The 18,044-nt window shown below is 53.9% G+C and overlaps 1 protein-coding gene across 1 annotated transcript; it reads right to left on the bottom strand.

Annotated features, from left to right (window-relative positions):
• Nucleotides 1–1,953: 1,953 nt before the first annotated feature.
• On the bottom strand, nucleotides 1,954–11,474 carry LOC119531114 (alpha-1-antiproteinase-like). The gene is made up of 5 exons (XM_037831968.1): nucleotides 11,319–11,474; nucleotides 6,900–7,555; nucleotides 5,179–5,449; nucleotides 3,858–4,005; nucleotides 1,954–2,220 (listed from the first exon to the last, which is right to left on the bottom strand). The coding sequence occupies exons 2-5, from the start codon at nucleotides 7,549–7,551 to the stop codon at nucleotides 2,029–2,031; spliced, it is 1,263 nt and encodes a 420-aa protein (XP_037687896.1). The 5' UTR covers nucleotides 7,552–7,555; nucleotides 11,319–11,474; the 3' UTR covers nucleotides 1,954–2,028.
• Between the last annotated feature and the right edge of the window lie 6,570 nt (nucleotides 11,475–18,044).

Here is an 18,044-nt window from a genome sequence, read left to right as displayed (position 1 = left end):
TGACACTCAGTAGAGGCCAGTGTCTGGGTCACAGGGCTGGTCACTGCCAAGATCCCCTCCACGGGGCATCTCACATCTGGGCTGGTATCCATGCCCTGTCGGTCAAAGCCCATTTGTCTCTGTGAGCTTGGTCAAGTCAATGGGACATCTCATTTGTCGAGTGGCAAAAAGAGCACAGCTGATAAACTCACAGGCTCACACTGCAGCAATGGGGATTAAATGGGCTCATGGTTGGGAAGTATCCCCAGGAGGCCTGGGTCATAGAAGAAGCTCATGGATACGAGAAACATCGTTCCTTATACTCACACAATACTTCGCTATCTTTATAAAGCTGTTTTCAACATCTCATTTGAAACTCACACCAACTCTAAGGTGGTTTCATTATCCACCGTGAGGATGTGAGGCGAGAGAAGCCACGTGGCTTCTCCAGTGACACGCAGTGCTGGTGGCAGAGCTTGGACTTGAAACCCCGGTCTTTAACCCTGAACTGTCATCATTCCATGAGCTTGATGATGGCCCATAAATGGAATCTGTTGAGGTCTGAGGTGTCTAGTTTGGGAAAACTCAAGAGAACATAATGTTTGCTAGGAAAATAGTTAAACATTAACCTATTACATTGAATCATGTGAAATTGTTTTTATGTGACCATATTTGTCTGTGAACAGAGATTTTCATATGCCTCAAACAGTACCTATAGGTAGACTTTCATCCCCAAGGCTGGACTAATGGGGGGTTACAGAGTTGTGTGGGATGGAGCTGAATGAGTTCTATAGGAGAAGCTCATTTCTTTGTGATTTCACGGGGAGCAGATTCCACCAGGTGGGAGGCTCAGAAGGACTTCCTGGCTGTTGTAGTTCTTGAGCAGGGCCTGGGAGCATGGGCAGGGCTCATGGGGCCCTCCCTGAAAAGGGCTGCTCCTGGAGGCCTGACACTTTGGTCCAGGAGCTATGGTTGCCCTGCAAAGCCCATGGGATGGCCTAAGACAGGAGCAGGCCAGGTTGCTGTGCAGCCGTGTGGAAGTTCAGCTGCATGGAGGACAGGTAGAAGGTGGTAGGAGTCAGCTGGGTTCCCACCTTCCCCTTCCATTGACCCAAGAGGGTGGTAACAGCTGCCTAAATACATCTGGGCCCCTTGGCCAACCACCAGGGTAGAGAGGGGATGGAGAATAAGTGAGGTGGTGGTCATGGGGGATATTGGGGCCTTGGGTGAGTTTCACGACATGGCAGAGAACAAGATCCAGGGAACCTTCTCTTTACCTGGGGATTAGATACCTGCAACTGGAGGAGATGGGATTGAGAGTTCCTGGTCAGTAATGTGAATGACAAGCCCAGAGAGTGTGTGTACCTCTCCCACCCCATGGAGACAGGGCCGCGGGAACCTCTAAAGAGCCATTTGCAGGGAAAAGCCTGTGAGCTCAGGACCTAAGCATAGTTCTTGTGCCAAGGTGGGTGAAATTGGGGCCAGGGCCTTGTCCCTAACGCAGCTGGGGTTGCAGGAGCTCAATGCCATCTGTGGGCTCATGGCTCTGGGAGCAGCCACAAGTGGGGCAGCCTCGTGGTGGGCTCTGGGGTCCCCGGCAGAGTTGAGGGGCTGTCACAAGACGGAGCAGGGAGGCATGGACAGGGAAGCTTGCCAGGACATGGGGCACGCCTGGGGCAGGCGGGGGGCCGCGGCTGGTGTCTGAATCATGCTGTTTCTCCTCAAGTATTTCCAGATATAAATGGAAAGATGAGAGCTTTTGGATAAGCAGGATGAGGAGTGAAAGTAAGTGGGGTTCCAGTCAACCTTTTTTTTTTTTTTGGAATTCTTTTTACCTCAGTGTGTGACACTTGGTAAGTAGTTATTAAATGTGCATTAATGACTATATGAAAGAACACATTGACCTTGAATTCACCATATCCTTAGGACATAAAGGGAAATCCAAGGGAACAGGGAAGATGAACAAGTCCACACTCTAGATTAAACATTTTTATTGTTCATGGAGGGAGAAGGTCAGGCTTGGGGGTAGTTCAGAAGCTGGAAAAGCAACTATTTTTGGGTGGGATTCGTCACCTTTCCTACGAAGAGAGGAGTCTTGGTCTTTTTATCGTAGATGACGGCGAGGAAAGGGCTGTCGAACTTGACTGTGGGGGGTATAGACATGGGAATGGCTTCTACAAAGGTGGCCCCCGCAGCTTCCGTCCCCTTCTCATCGATGCTCAGCACAGCCTTGTGTATGCCCTAGAGGGGAGAAAGACCAGAGGCGGGTTCTGACGCTGGGGAGGTCGAGTCAGGCTGTGCCATCCCCACCAGCTCCTTCCCAGTGGCAAGCCAGACATGGAGAATATTATCCGGGGGGATTGGAGGGTGATCAGCATTTGACTTTGTCCACAGAGCCCTTGGAGGGTCTGGGTCTTGCAATATCCTGAGATTTATAAACAACAGTAATGACATATGAACAGAAACTCATGCTGGTGTCTTGGTCAGAGAATTTTTAGGAAAAACGCCTAAATTGACAACTGAGTCATCATAGAGGGGAAAAGAATGTGAATTTCCATCGTAGAGATGCGGATTCAAACCCTGTCTTTCCCACCTATGACCTGGGCCATCTCAGGGAGATTATGTTGCTTCTTGTAGCCCAGATTTCCTTCATGGGAAAATCACAGCCATGTGCTGGGGCCACCATGGTGGCTGATGGAAAGCCCCTAACATAGTGTAACCACTCTATAAATGTGTGTGTTTGTGTGAGTGTGAGTATGACGAGGGTGCGGTGTGAGATGTTTCTGTGCATGTGTATTCATATGTTTGCTGTGTGCCTGTGCATGTGTGTGCATTTGAAACTGTGTGACTGTGTTTTATGTTGTGAGCATTGGGGCTGTACTTTTAAGTGTGTTTGTCAGTGTGTGTGTGTGTGTGTGTGTGTGTGTGTGTGTGTGTGCATTTAGGAGAACAAAATTTAAAATTTTTAGACTGGAAAGCACAAGGCTTAATCAGCTGCTCCCAACATACTTAGTGGCCCCCATCCTGGACTCCTCTGCTCCCCCCCCGCCAGGGGACTGTCTCCCTCCCTGCCCCTCAACCCCACCCTCGCCCTCTCTCTCTCCACCAGGACTATCTTCCCCCTCTCCGTGTCCTCCTGTCCCTTCCATCTTACCACCAGGCCTACGCCAACATTCTCATCTGGCCTTTTCTGGATTGCTCTAGCTCACACTAGCCATTCCCTTCCTGATACCATCTCTCAGTCTCCCTGGGATACAGCTCAACCTCAGTACATGGGGGTTCTGTACTCTATACTGCCTTGAACATCTGTCCTGTTCCACTATTCAGTTTCAAGCTCTGAGGACCAAGGACTTCGATAGGTACCTTCACAGGCCTACTACAAAGCAGGCACCAGTACACAGTCAATAAATCCCTACTGAATTGGACTGCAGTAATTTCTTGGCTGACATTTGCCCAAATAAATGGCATCTTCAGCCGAAGCACTCATTAACTCAGTCTTGGTGGTTTGCCCAGCAGCTCCAAATGTCACTGGATGCTGGAGCTGGAAAATTCTTTGAAATCACAAGTTGAAGCCGTTCTTTGTAAATATGGGTAAAATGAGGCCCAGAGAAGGAAAGGCCTGATCAACATGAGACAGATGGTCAGTGAGTGACCTCAGAGAAGGTCACAGAGATCCCCGAAGCTCATAGAGGCCACCTCTCCATCTGGCCTTTGACCAAATTCCAATTTTAGAGACTGCGATTGTGCTTCTCAGAAGGACCTAGTCTGGATCTCCATCTGAGCTACACTGGCCCTTCCAAAGCTGTCGCTGTCTGAGCTGCGGACTCCTGAACTCTATGACCCACAGACCACAAAGCAATCCTTTGGGTCAATCTTACCTTGGAGAGCATCACAGGCCCGTCCTCCGTGATCCCCGAGAGGTCAGCCTGAGTGCTGAAGACCTTGGTGATGCCCAGTTTGCTCAGGACTGGTTTCAGATCATAAGTTCCAGAAATGGACAGTTTGGGAAAATGTAAAATGGCAGACCTGTATGAGGGAAAGAAAATGATGGCCTTTCAGAGAATATCTAAGGCCATGCTCGGCTCTGATCCTCCACATTGTAGAAGTATTTGCTTTTCTGGTTGACACCATTTAGCACCCTGCCCTCCTGCCCACACCCTGGATGGAATTTGGCCTTGGTTTTTCCACCCTATTGCTTCCTCTGCCCATGGGGTCCGAGAGGGTGAGCATCCGAACAATCCTCCTGTCCTGGCAAGTCTCTCTCAAAGGACTCTCCTCTGAGAAGGTCCTTCAGGCAAAATCGGTGAGTCCCTGGGGAAATGCATCTCACCCTGGGGGTCCCCGAGGGCCCAAGTCCCCAGTGCCCTGAATGACACTGGTCCAAGAGTAAGAGGTGGGGACTGCACAGGCCGACTAGCTCAGCCGCCCTTTCCCACAGGGAAAAGGCCCCAGGGAGGGGCCACAAGACCCAGGGGACTGATAACCTGGGCACCCCGATATGGGTCAGACCCCACACTTCCTGGTGCTCTTGAACACAACCCCTGGGGCGGGGAGCTCCGGGGTGGGCTATGGATTCAACCCTAACTTCATATTTTAGCCTTGAATGTTTCTATTTGTTTTGTATTGTACATAATAAAACAGTTGAGCACAGTGTGGCTGTATTTATGAATACACAGATATGCACATATTTGGAGTGCAGGATCAGGGATGTTTTAAACTTGGGGGCCGAGTAAAACCACACTGAACTAGAGAAAGAGGAACATGCAACATTCCTTAAACACATTCCAAACACTTCAACTTCTCCAAACAGGCTCTTCCTATATCCTCCCATTGACATTTTATCCTGTAAGTCCAAGTTCAACTGCTACTGTTGCCTGGATGCCACCATCCATTCTTGATTCTCCCATAGCACTGTACTGCTCCACCCTCCCCAAAAAAAGAGCCCAGGATATCGAGAAGGGTCAGTGTCCTAATAAGGAAGGACCTCCCAGAGGACAGGAACTTTGCCCCCTCACTCCGTGACAGTCCCTTTCACAAATCCTAGCCTGTGCTGACTGAACTGAGCACAGAGCTGTGAGTGGAGGCACCAGGCCCTCCAAGGCGGCTTTGTCCCAAGGGGTGTGCGGTCCACCCTCCCCAATCATCTGGCCACTCCTGGTGTGGGTCAGGGGTCCAGCCAGCTCTGGGTTGGGTAGTCACCTGGTGAACCTCTTTTCCAGCGACTTGGAGAGGTGCTCCTTGGTGAGCGTGGCCTCCAGGTGCTGCAGCTTCCCCGGGTCGGGCAGGATGAAGAAGGCCGTGGCGTTGCCCAAGTAGTCCATCAGCAGCACCCAGCTGGAGAGCTCGTCACAGTGGTGCAGGTCAAACATGCCCAGGCGGGACATCATGGGCACGGTGACCGTGGTCTCCTCGTCCACGTGGAACTCCCCGTCCTTGGTTTGCTCAGGGTCAAAGGGCTTCTCCCACTTCCCTGGAGACAGAGTCAGGTGGACGTCAGCCAGTGGAGGGAGGAAGGTTAGATCAACCTGGTAGCGTAAGAGCCCTGACTCCCTCTGATAAGCCACTTTCCTCTGAATTTCAGCTTTACGATAAGTAAAATGGGGAAAATGGAAATCCATGCAAGTTACTGAATAGGGATTTTGTGAGGATGATCTGAGGCTAGAGGAGGTTCCAGAATTTTTACAGCACAGAGGCTTAGAGGCACCCAGCTAGTGGGGCAGAGCCTATGGCTTTATCTTAGAATTTCCAGGCAAAGTAAACACATTTATTCGGAAGCTATGTTTATTTGAAGATGACTTGGGAGATGATGAATGAGAAGCATTGAGTATGATCTAAAGCTCTCCAAGAAATAACACTTACTTTCTGAGGCACCCTACTCTTGTAAAGTGGTGGCTCAGAAGGCATTCAGGCCAATAATCTGTTCCTAGCCGAAAGGCTTTATCCAGGACCAAAGTGTGAAATGCAGAGGCCTGGGCCATGCCAGAACGTCAGACTCAGGGCCAGTTGTAGAGGGAGGTTCTTTGGTGGCCATTGAGCCTATTCTCTCCAAGGACGGAAGAGGAAAACTCAGACCAGAGAGGGGATGAGACCTGCCTAGAGTCACACAGCAGAGCAGGCCCCCAGTGTGCTGAGCTGGGCTTGGCATCCACCACTGAGGCCTCTGCCTGGGGAGCATGGGGGACGTGGTGGGAAGCACTCAGCCCCTGCCTTGAACTGCACCTCCCCACCCCAGCCGATTTCCGTGCTATGATTTGCACAGAGGCTTCCACTGCTCTCTGCGATCCACATTCCTGAGATTTAAACAATCAGACATGGGGAGGCAGCTCTGATTGGGCATTTATTTACCAACTGCTATGTGCTGAGTGCACTCCCACGTGCTTTATACTTGTTCAGCCTTTCTGGAAACCATTCCATAGCCACTCACAGATGGAAGCCAGAGCCGCAGTGAGGTAAAGAGACCTGCCTATGGTCACGCCACCGATACATGGTAGAGTCAGGACTCGAACCCAGGTCCTTCTGACTGCAGCAACACCTCTTCGCTAGCCTAGATTCTCCCAAGTGTGTGCCCTGAGACACGATTCCCTCCATGGGCTCCGCTAAACATCCTTCTCTGCCTCTGTATTTTCTGAAGCCTTCTCCTCCCCCTCCTGCAGTAGAGATTTGCAATGCACGTTAAGACATGAAGATTCTGAAAAGTCCAGCAGAGGAAGGTATGATTTGACTATGTTTAACCCAGCATTTCGCAAACTTATTTGAAAAGGAAAGATTTTTATTTGAGGTGTTTGGAGGTTTTATCAAAATATCCTTACATACACGGCTACAACCCACACTGCATGGCCAAGAAGTTTGATAATGGAGTGTTTGCTAATATTTTTGGATATTTCCATGGGAACCAGTTCAGGCTGGTTGTGCAACCTTACCTTTAAAGGAAATAAAATTCACCAGAGCCAAAACTGCATTTTGGTCAAGATCTTTGACCAAATCCACAATTTTTCCTTGGGTTCCCTTCTCCACGTATGCATTGATCTCCTTCTTGGTTGCTTCGGCATCCCTGAAGTTGACAGAGAAGGCTTCTGAGTGGTAGAGCTTCTTGACATCGTCCAAGAACTTATCCACTAGCTTCAGACTCTGGTTGAGGAACAGCCCGTTGCCCATGGTCAGCTGGAGCTGGTTGTCCGGCTGGTTGAGGCTGCGGATCAGGTGCTGGAAGCCCTCGTGGATCTCGGCCTCCGACCTCCGCGTGAGGTTGAACTGCAGGCCCTCGAGGATCTGTTTGTCGGTGTCACCCTTGGCCCCCAGGGAGACCAGGGCCAAGGCAGCGGCAATGCTCACGGGCGAGAAGAAGACATTGGTGTTGGCGGGCTCGTGAGCCACGCTGCGGTACAGGCTGAAAGCAAAGTCGGCCAGGTTCGGGGCGATCTTGTGGGAGGCTGGGTGGTCGTGCTCATGCTCATGCTTGGAGGTGTCTGTCTCCTGGGCAGCTGCTCCCTGGGGTGCCTCAGCCAGGGAGCTGGGGACCAGGCAGCACAGGCCTGCCAGCAGGAGGAGGCCCCAAGAGATGGAGGACGGCATCTTCCTGCAAGAGGTAGAGGGGGCAGCAAGCCCAAGGTCAGCCACTGGCCACGGAGGGTACCAGGGACTAGAACCAGAGATTATTAATCATGACCTTGTTAAGCAACTGGCTGTGTGACATCACTGAAAGAAAAGAAAGGTGCAAGTGCTTTCCACAGGCCTACGCCTGTTCTATGCCCTTTACAAGTATTAACCCATTTAAACACTCAGACAAGCCTATGGGGAGGTCCTGTTTCCATTCAGAATTTACAGGTGAGGAAAGTAAGGCCCGGCGTGGTTAAGTTCCCCGTACCAGGTCACAGGGCAAGTAGAGCAGCAGACACGATTCACAAACCCAGGCATCTGGGCTCAGTGTCTGTGCTCCTGGCTCCCCAGCAGAGGGACGTGAGCACCTCCACTCAGCGGAACCTCAAGGGGGTAATGCAGGGGACTTTCCCACACGCACTGGGGGCAGGCCAGATCCAGCGAGGGGTGACGTGGGGTCACAGCAGCCCTTGAGGTCTTCCCCTCATCATGGATGGGGTAACTGCTCCCCAGAGGGGAACCACTCCCCACCATGCTCACCACTGATGGGGAAACTGAGGTCAAGGCAACAGAGACCCTGCTTACGGACACACAGCTGGGTATTACGCATGTAACTAAAATTATCTTAAAATACAAAGAAAAAGGAGTTCTCAGATTTGGGATGAGAACCTGAGATGAGAAGTTGGAAAAAAGAAAAGTATCCCTTCGGACTTTTAAATTTTTTCCTGATAAAATGACAAAACCAATCACAAACCTGGTTTCCCTCCACCACCTTTTTCCTGGTCCTCAAACCTCTAAATAATCCAAATAGAGCAGACCACGTATTAGTAAGGCATGTTTATGTTTTTCTCAAAGAAGCCAGTTGTCTCAGAGCCGAAGATGGTGCTAAAATTTGTTCCGTATATTTCCATCTGCCTTATATTTCTCTTTTACTTCCCAACTGGACTGGGGAGTCCTTTGGAGCTATGGAAATTCCCCATCCTTGCAGGGCTCGCAGTCCGGATGGGACTGGGATGTCAGCAGAGTGGGGACACCAGCCATGCCGAGTGGCTGAGGTCAGAGGCTGGGGCCTCCTGTGCCTGCAGGGCCATGACTGTCCACGTGGCCCTGGACTGGCATTGCCTTGTCTTGGGGCCTTGCTCCCCTTAACTGGACCTAGAGGGCTGGGACAGACCAGAATGAGGTCCCCTCTGTGCTTATGTTGGATTCTTATTGGAGGTAGATCTGGGGTTTGGCTGAGCACAACTGAGACCGGGAATTCCCACAGGGAGGGGCACGGGTGAGGTGTCCCCCCACTCCAGGGGCTGCTGGCCCCTAAGGAGGTGGCAGGACTGGGTGGGGTGACTGCAGCTGGGGTGCAGGCAGTGAGCACCCACCCGTAATCTTCCTGGCTGTGACATCCTACGCTCTGCCTCCTTCTTTCACCGTGAAGGGCTGACGCCCAGAGAGGGGCAGGGCCTGGCCGAGGTCACCCAGCCAGCCCGAGCCAGCCTGAACCAGCCCGAACCAGCCCGAACCAGCCCGAGCCAGCCTGAAACAGCCTTGGTTTCCCCCCTACTTCAGCTGCCAAGTGAGGCAACCATGTCTTCGGGTCTCGGACTCCCTGGTGGTCAGAACTGAGCCCTGGGGACCCTGATGTTGGCCTCCAGCCTCCTCTTTTTGGTTCATTTTCCTCCCAGTCTGTTCCTTACAACCTGAGGGGCCCAAGGCATCTGTTCTGTTCTCTCCTTTGATCAAAGCCAGCACCCCCTGAAAGCGAGGGTGCCCCAAAGCCCAGTGGAGAAGAGAAAGTGGGGGGTGACGTCCCCAGAGGTGTGCGGGCACAGGGTCCACGTTTTAAACCAAAACCATGAGGAGCTAATGGTGATGTTTTTAGTATCCCAGGCAGGTGGGAGCAGGATTTGTCAGGGCAGGGGAGAGTGGCGTGCGCTGTCCTTTGGCCTCATCTCACACCTGGCATAAAAGGTGGGGTCTAGGGAAGCAACAGTGGCAGAAGACCATCTGCCGAGACCCTGGCATCCACTAAGCCCAGACGTGGCCCAGCCCTGCACTTCCTGGCAGGGTGACCTTGGGCAAGTGACCTTATCTCTCTGAGCCTCAACTTCCTGTGTGCAAAATGGAGAGAAGAATCCCTTGCAGGTAGAGGTGAGGGACGAACTGGGTAATGGGTGGGAGGCCCCTGGGAGGCACGGAAGCCCCTGGTACCTGCACCCAGGCCCGAGAACAGCAGACTTCTCCCTGGCAAACTGCTGCCTTCCCCAGGACCAGAGACAGGGCCCCTGCTCACTGTGAACTGCCTCTGAGTTTGCCAAACAAACGCGACAATTAATTCTCCATATTAATTTAAGGTTTATTGGCTCTGAGCCCTATACTACACAAATGGCAGTAGCAGCAGTGGCATCGCACTTACTAAACATCCGGTGTTTTATATGCACTGTCCCATTTCATCTTCCCTCAAAGCTCACCCCATGAGGGGGGAATTATTATTAGCCGCATTTTATAGATGGAAAAATGGAGGCGCAAAGAGCTTACTGAAAACCACGGAACTAAGGCTAAGCATTCTGGTTCCAGACTTTGTGCTAAGCCCTTCCCTATGTACAAAGCTGAAGTGAGGGCCGTGAAACAGAGAAAGCCTCAGAAGTGGGGCTTGGCTAAATGCAAAGGAGCAGCATTGCTTAGTGGCCAAGGGGAGAGGCTCTGAGGCCAGATGGCCCGAGTTTTACTGACTGTAAGCTGTGTGAGCTTGGACAGGTCATTTACCCTCTCTGAACCTTCCTGGAGATGATCAGGTCCCCTCCCTTCCATGCCATTGTGCACACTGAATTCAAACAAGTCCTGAGAAGTGCTTGTGCAGTAAGCTCTCAGGAAGCCCCAGCTGTTGTTTCTGGTGCTGTCATGGACCTCTCCGGGCTGTTATATGGGTCTCCAGCTCTTCCAGCTTTAGTCATCCCTGGAGTCCCCATCTCCAAAACCCAACATCAGAAAAATCAAATCCTTCCAGTCTCCAGAGAGCAAGGCCAAGTGGTGGTGGGGTGGGGGTAAGGGAGGGAGGGCAGAGGTTATCTCGATTTTGCACAAGAGGACAGAGATGTTGAACTTCAGAGAAGGCCACTAGCATCAGAGAGGCCCTGAGGCCAGCCCAGGATTCCCGTTCTCCTACCCACACCTGAGAAATACACCGAGAGGAGACCGCGGTCAGAAGAGCTGGGGGCTGGGGCCAGGCCGCCTGGATGGATCCCGGGTGGTGTGTGATTTGGGGAGAGCTGTTAGCTGTTACCCTCTGTCCCCAGAGTCCTTGTCTGTAAAATGGGCAGAACCATAGTAACCACCTCGGAGGGCTGTTGTGAGAGGTAAATGCCTGGCTCGGAGGGAGCACTCAGGAGGGTCAGCTCGGGGGTCCCCATCTCCCAGGGTGCATGGGGCGCCATGCAGGCTGAGGGCCGGCGTAGTTCTGCTCCTCGGGCATGTCCGAGCAGGTCTCTACATGACCCTGGGCTGGTGGCTGCCCCTCCCTGTGTCTTCCTTCCTCATCTGCAGAAGGGGAAAAGGGGGTGCACCCCAGCACAAGCTGGCTTATGAGGCTTATAGGTTGCAGCTGTCAGCGTAATACCCAGCTGTCAGGAAAGCTGTGAAGACACAGGAGCGGTGCACTGCCTTCCTTTTGCCTCCTGGGGTCCCTGGCTCCATCCTGCCTGTGTCCCCAGGCCCCGGGGAGGCTGTCCCCAGCAGAGGGGCATACTCACGATTCACTGTCCCGGAGCCGGGGCCGGTGACCAAGGCTGAGGAGACAGAGCCCCTGTGCCCGTCCGTATTTAAGCGGTGGATGCGGATGGGGCGACGGGGAGGGGGGCTAGTGAACATTAACCAAGGTCACCCAGTTATCGGAGGAGCAAACAGGGACTAAGTCCATGACCGGGTGGTGAGCCGCCCGCCCACGCTGCCCTTCCGCTCCCGGCGTGGCCCTCTGCCCCGTCTGCCAGAGGGAGCCGGCCTCCCCGGCTCGTAAACCACAGCTCCTGCGTCCAAGTGGGAGGATGAGTCAGACCTCGGGCACAGCTCCACTTGCCGGCTCCGTGCTCCCCCTCAGGAGTCTTCAGGGCTGCCCTGTCCTCCCTATAGCAAGAGCTGCCGTTTGCCAAGTCACCTGTGAAGGCTCTGCCTGGGGTGGGGGCCAGAGAGGGGGAAACTGAGGCCCAGAGAGGAGAGGCCCTTCATCCAAAATCACCAAGCCAGTCTCAGATATAAAATCCCTCTTGATTGCCCCAAGGGGGGTGGTGGGACATGACTGAGGCCAATGTGGTCACTTTAGGCTGGGGTGGGTCTCCAGGGGTCCCCTGCCTGGGTACCTGAGAGTAAACCTGCAAAAGAGAGCCTGGCTTTGGGTCAGGCCACCCTGGGTCGAATCCTGTCTGGGTCTGCTGCTAAAGAGCTGTGTGGCCTCAGGCAAACTGCTTTACCTCTCTGAACCAGGAGATGTTATTCTGCCTCAGACTGGTTGGAAGTTCCACCTCCTAGCGTCATTGTTGGGGCTGCACAAGATAACTTACTTAGAGTGCCTGGCACACAGTAGGCCCTTTCTCTTGGCTCCCTGGCCCTTTGTTCAGCCCTGCTGGTCGGGCTGCTCTGAGCAGAAGGAGGCTCAGGTCCCAGCAGGCGAGTGGCCCAGGCCACAGGCTGGTGCAGGCCCTCGCCTTGGGAGCCCCCATGGTGGTTGGGGGTGGTGGGGCAGGACAGAGGTCAGGAGGCCCCAGCCGTGCCCCAGCTCCTCTTGATTGTGATCCCTTTAAAAACCTAAGTAAGTTCACATCACCCTCTGCACCACCTCCACCCCATCCCATGGCTCCCTTCTCACTCAGAGACAAAGCCAAAGCCAAAGTCCCTGCAGAGGCCCACAAAGTCCCCGGCAGGGCCCCCTTCTCGCTGACTCTGGTGATCTGCTGCTCCAGCCTCACCAGCCTCCTTGTCCCTGGAACCTGGCCAGCCTGCTTCAGCCTCAGAGCATTTGCTCTGGCTGTTCCTTCTGCCTGAACACTGTTCCCTCACTCCATTCAGGCCTCTGTCCAAACTTCCCTCAACCAGAGAGGCTTTCCTTGGCCCCGCTCTAAATGAACCCACATCGACCCTCTCACCCCTTCTCCCTCCCTCCATCTTGCTCCTGTGCTGCAGAGATGCTGGTGCGACTCTGGTGATCTGCACGGCATGCTCCGTAGGACCTCCTGGTCTGCCTTGTCCACTGGGTACCCCAGGGCCTGGTGCCTGCTTGGTACATGGGTTATACTCAGTAGGTATTTGCTGAGTGAGTGAGTGAGTGAGTTTTGCCCCTTCTTTCATTCTCCCAGTCCCAGTTTTGCTTCTATCTTGCGACTCTGTCAGGTGAGTGACCCACCAGTTCCTTTACACCCTGGTTGAGAACAGGGACTCAGGGACCAGGCATCTCACTGGTCATGAGATCTCAGGCAAGTTCTTTAACCTCCCTGTGCCTTAGTTTCTCTGTCAGTACAGTGGGTCCCTACCTCATTTTGCTGCTGTAAGGATTAAATGCAGCAGCCCGAGTTCAGCCAGAGCTGGTGTGCACAGCCAGCCTGCCATCCCTCCCCCACGTCAGTGGGTCTCCCTGGGGTCCCAGCCAGAGCCCCTGCTGACCACGATCAGGGAAGGCTGTGGGATGAGCAAGGAAAGGGGTGCATTCCCGTAGCTTCCTCCAGGCAGCTGGCCCCTGGGCAAGGCATTCTCTCCTTCACTCACAGGAAGCCTGTAAGGTGGCTACGTGCCCCACCCACCTAACAGCAGTGGGAAACTGAGGCTCAGAGAGGCGAGGACTCCCCGCTCTGCCCCACCCCCTTCCCTGCCCGCAGCCACATCGTCTTGCTTCCCGGCCTCTGCTCTTTCTCCTGAACTGACTAATGGGCATTTCCCCCAGGGCTCTACATCCGCTCAGCCTGGAGAGCTTGGCGGGTCCTCCATGCTCCTGGGCAAGTTTCTTCCCCTCTCTGGGCCTCAGTTTCCCCATCTGTACAAAGGCCCCACGGCCCAGCTGCGCTCCCCCCCATCTCTCACCCTGGGTGGGCACGCTCTCTGGCAGGTGGCCTGCCTTCCCCTACTCCCCGCCTCTGTCCCCTCGGCTGGTGGCCTGGGCACCTGCCACTCTACCTTGAGTTCCTGGTGCTGCGGGGCTGCCGTGGCTGCCACGCCTGCTGGGCGGGCCAACCACCTCCTCTTCCTCCTCTTCCAGCAACAGCTCTCCTGGGCTCTGGGCTGCTGCGGGGAGGCCGTGGGCACCCTGAGAGCAGTGCAATCTCTGCCTGCCCAGGAGGACTGAGGCTCCTGGCAGTGGCAGCAGATCTGGAGGGGCGGGGGCACTGGGGCAGGAAGTGGCCTTGCACAAAGCCACTAGCTTGTCAGGTGAATGCTGGGCTGTCCCTTCCCAGCCCCGGCGGTCCTGTGTGTCACCAGCCGTCCTGCCCTGTCCCGGGGCTGTGGGGCCCAGGACCTGTCACCCAGTTCCTCTGAGCCCTTGTGAGAGGGACGGCACCCAGCTCAGAGGATTAATGGAGATGGCTGGCGTGACCCTCCTGGCCCAGGGCCGGGCACACAGACTCTCTGTAGGTGCCCAGGGCCAGTTGTAGACGGAAGAGGATGAGCCAGCTCTGAAATGCCCCAAGGAAGCTCTTGGAGGCTGGAAGGGTCTGTGTATATGGGAGAAGGGTATGTCCCGGACCCCGGCTGGGTGTAGGAGGGATGGGCAGACCTCACAGGCAGGTCTAGGGGTGTGGACCTTCCCTGACACTTTTGGGTCCAGGGCTCCACTCCCCGCCCTTCCTTATCTATCCATCTTTAAGCTCCTACACCTTCTGCTTCCCATCTTCCTCCGGTACTTGATGCTGCGGGGAACTATTCTGGGTGCACTTCCTGAGGAGAAGGGGTGGGTTGTCTGGGAAAATGAGCAAGGACAGAATGCTGGGGGCACCCAGTGGCCATTCTTGAGGGCACTGCACCCACGAACCACAGGCCATGGTGGCAAAAATCATGTCCACTTGGCTATTTCTGGAATTGTCTGTTTCAGCCTCTGGGCTGATTCCCTGGAGTGAAGGCATCATGGCTGGTTGTAAATAAGGGGCATCTGGGAGACCTGACCCCTCCACAGGGCCCAGGAATGGTGTGGGATGGGGAGAGGTGTGAGACCTGAGGCTTGGGGTCTGCAACAGTTGGGAGGGGAGAGAGGAGTGAAGTGTGCTGGAGAAGGGCCTGGGGCCCAAAACTTCAAAGACCAGAGGCCCCCTGGCTGGACTTCCAGGGAAGCTGAACCTCTTGGCAGGAGAGTGTGGGAACCAGCCTGTGTCACCCCCATACACACACGCAACAGGCCCCCTCACTCTCAGACTTCCCCCTGCCCCCTCTGGCACCATTCCCTTCTTTTCGGGGTTAAAGCATGGACTCAGAGGCTAAACTATCTGGTACAAAACAACTCCACCACTCTCTTTTTGTGTGATCATAGACAAGCCACTTAACCTCTCTGTGCCTCAGTTTCTTCATCTGTAAAATGGGGATAAGAGCAGTCCCTTCCACTAAGATTGTGAAGAGTAAATGATATAATAGTGTGTAAAGCACTTAGGGCAGCCTCAGCACAGGCTGGACCTCAAGTCAGAGCTCACCACATCTGTCATCTTTGGGGATGGGTCTTGGGCCTGGAAAACCTTGGAGATGGGTCCTGGGCTCTAGGCTGAGAAAGGCCACTGTGTTTGTCCCTAGGCTTAGAAGCATCCAGAGACATGTCCTCAGATTCAGGCCTCCGCTTACCTGAAAAAGCCTCCAATCCCTTCCCCTGCGGGGCTGCCCTCATTTTGCTTCCTGGAGGTGCAGGGTCAGAAGCATCTCTCAGAGCAGCCGTGAGGTGCAGAGGGCCTGACTGGGGGCGGGGCAGTCGGCAGGAGGCAGACTTGGATTAACTTGCCCTCTCTGAACCTCGGTCTCCTCTTCTGTAAAGTGGGGATAATAGCCCCTGTCTCACATGACTATGGTGAGGCTTAAATGAGGGTGTTTTATGCAGGGCCTGCTCGTTAAGCGCAAACAGCACTTGTGTCTGCCTTTCCATAAATTGTTAGCCGGTGTTCCAAGATGTTATCTCCAGGAGGCGAATTGAGTTTGCACCATTACTTCACCTCCTGTCGGAGCTCTTGCGAATCCACCAACTTGCCACACCCCGGTGGAGCCTTCTTCCCTCCCCGTGTGTGCAACCCCTGGCGCTGCTTCCTGTGCTTGAGACAATTCCTGCTCCCTGCAGAACTATGTGGCTTGTTCATAGTTGCTTATTTTCACTCCTCATCCAAATCAGATAGGGAAAAAATAGAGCGTATCTGTGCATTGGAAAATGACAACATAATTGATGGAAGGAATAAAACACGCATCTATAGTTTCACCCCCTGCTTCTTAAAATTAATAAAACTAACATGTATTTTAACTAAGCTTGTCTACACTTTAGCCTTTTGTATGTCATTATGGACTTGCAGCCTGTCCTACTGAACTATAATTATTTCCTTTTTGATGTTCAAATGGTCACAGTTTTGGCCAATAGGAGTCCCCCTCAGTTCTTTTTTTCTCCTTGCGGCAATCCCTGCTGACCTTCTGGAAAGCACCCACTTGCTTGGCAGTGATGACACCACGTTCCAGGCCCATCCTCACTTTTTCCTGCCCGTGACGTGGATTCCCTTTCTGAGGCTGAGAAAAGCGAGAAGGGGTGGGACAGCAGGGCTGGGGGTGCGGATGTACCCCTGCCAGGGGCCGAGGGTGGCAGAGCAGGACTTTGAGACTTGTTTATCGGAAATGTAAGCCCTGCACGGGTGGCTCAGGTAACGGAGAGCAATAGGCTTCTTAGAACTTGCCTAACGCGGACCTTCAGTTGAAATGGGTCGATTGACCTTGTCCACGTCGTCGATGTTGACTTTAAGCAATTGTGTTTGTTTGGTCTTCCAGAGTCCCTCTCTGCTTTCGTTTTGTAACGCAGATCCCCAAACTGACTCCTATTATTGCCAATACTTCTGGAGCACGTGTTCTGTGCTCCTCTCTGTTCTAAATGCTGTGTGTGTATCAAATCACGTGATCCCATCCCATAATTATCATCAGATGAGGAAACCGAGGCACAGATAGTTACCATGGCGCCGACAATGCAGCCAGTCCGCCTCTCTCTCTCCCTCCCTCCCTCCATGCCTGCCTTCCCCTACCTATAATCAGCTTCCAGGATTGTCTTCTCTAACATTTTCCATCTATTAACGTAGCTGTTCATTTATTAATTCATTCACTACATGTCATGCATTGATCACCTCTGGGGTGCCAGGCTCAGAGTTTGCAAAGGAGAAATGACACTCGTGTGGAGGCCAAGGTCCATGGTGGCCCTTGCAGATGGCCAGGGGAGGAGGACAAGACAGAGGGATGCAGAGGAGGGGCGGATTCGGGAGATGAAGGGAATGGGGGGGCAGCCTGGGTGGCTGATGTTTGGGGTTGAGTGCCAGGAAGTCTCCCTGGGGTGGCTGGAACCTAGTCTGGACTCTCTGTTCAGCTCCTTTTCTTTCAACCCTCCCCATCTCCCAGGCAGGGTCTCCCCCACCTCCCAGGCCAGGGAAGAGCAAATACCCCACAGGCAGTTCCCCCGTGCCCTGCAGATGGTGAAATGCCCTGATCGATGGGGAGTCTCACTGGTCTCTCCCACTCGCTTCTCAGCTCAGCTCAGCTCAGCTGCCCCCCCCCCCCCCCTTACTCAATAGCTCCTTCTTCTCTTGTGTACTTGTCAGGAAGCTGAGACCTACTCCCCCAAGAAAGCTTGCTCCTCCTGAAGTGCTCTCCAGCAGAGGGTGCTCATTCTCCACCCCCACCCCCACCCCCTGCTGCCACTGAACCCAGACAGTCCCACCTTTCCCAGCCTGACAGCCACAGGCCTGAGGACCACACCCCACATTGCTGGAGACGGGCCATCACTCAACATCCTTGCAGAGGACCCTCCAAGCCCCTGGCCCCCCACTTCCTGTTCATCTCACCTTCTGAGACCTCCTTCACCCCGCTCCATTCACATGTGCCCTGTGACCACCCCTGGGTTGTCACATCAGGTCTGAGGCCTCATCTCCAGCCCCCTCTTGTTGCTGCCTCCCCACCCGTCCTTGGCTCTCCTGGGTCTGCCAGTGGTAGACAGAGGAAGGTGGAGCGGGGTGACCTGCTTTAACCTGTGGACCATCCCTCCAGCCGCTCTCCTGCCAACACCTCTGTGGTAGACAGAATAATGCCCCCAAAGATGTCCACGTCCAAATCCCCAGCACTGTGAATATGTGAGCTTCCATGGCAAAAGGGACATTGCAGATGTGATTAAGTTTAGGATCGTGAGATGGAAAGATAATCTTGGATTATCCAGGTGGGCCTCATGTGATTGCAAGGGTCCTTATTAGAGGGAGGTGGGAGGGTCAGAGTCAGAGAAGAAGATGTAA

This window comes from Choloepus didactylus, chromosome 4 (assembly GCF_015220235.1).
Source record: "Choloepus didactylus isolate mChoDid1 chromosome 4, mChoDid1.pri, whole genome shotgun sequence".
Classification (NCBI taxonomy): Eukaryota; Metazoa; Chordata; class Mammalia; order Pilosa; family Megalonychidae; genus Choloepus; species Choloepus didactylus.
The sequence above is the reverse complement of the archived record's forward strand: the minus strand, read 5'-3'. Positions and strand labels throughout refer to the sequence as shown.

Coding starts and splice junctions, on each gene's coding strand:
- LOC119531114 (XM_037831968.1), bottom strand. CDS start 7,551: ATGCCGTCCTCCATCTCTTGGGGCCTCCTCCTGCTGGCAGGCCTGTGC. Junction 5,450..6,899: donor GAATTTTATTTCCTTTAAAG/GTAAGGTTGCAC, acceptor CTCTGTCTCCAG/GGAAGTGGGAGAAGCCCTTT. Junction 4,006..5,178: donor CTGGAAAAGAGGTTCACCAG/GTGACTACCCAA, acceptor TCCCTCATACAG/GTCTGCCATTTTACATTTTC.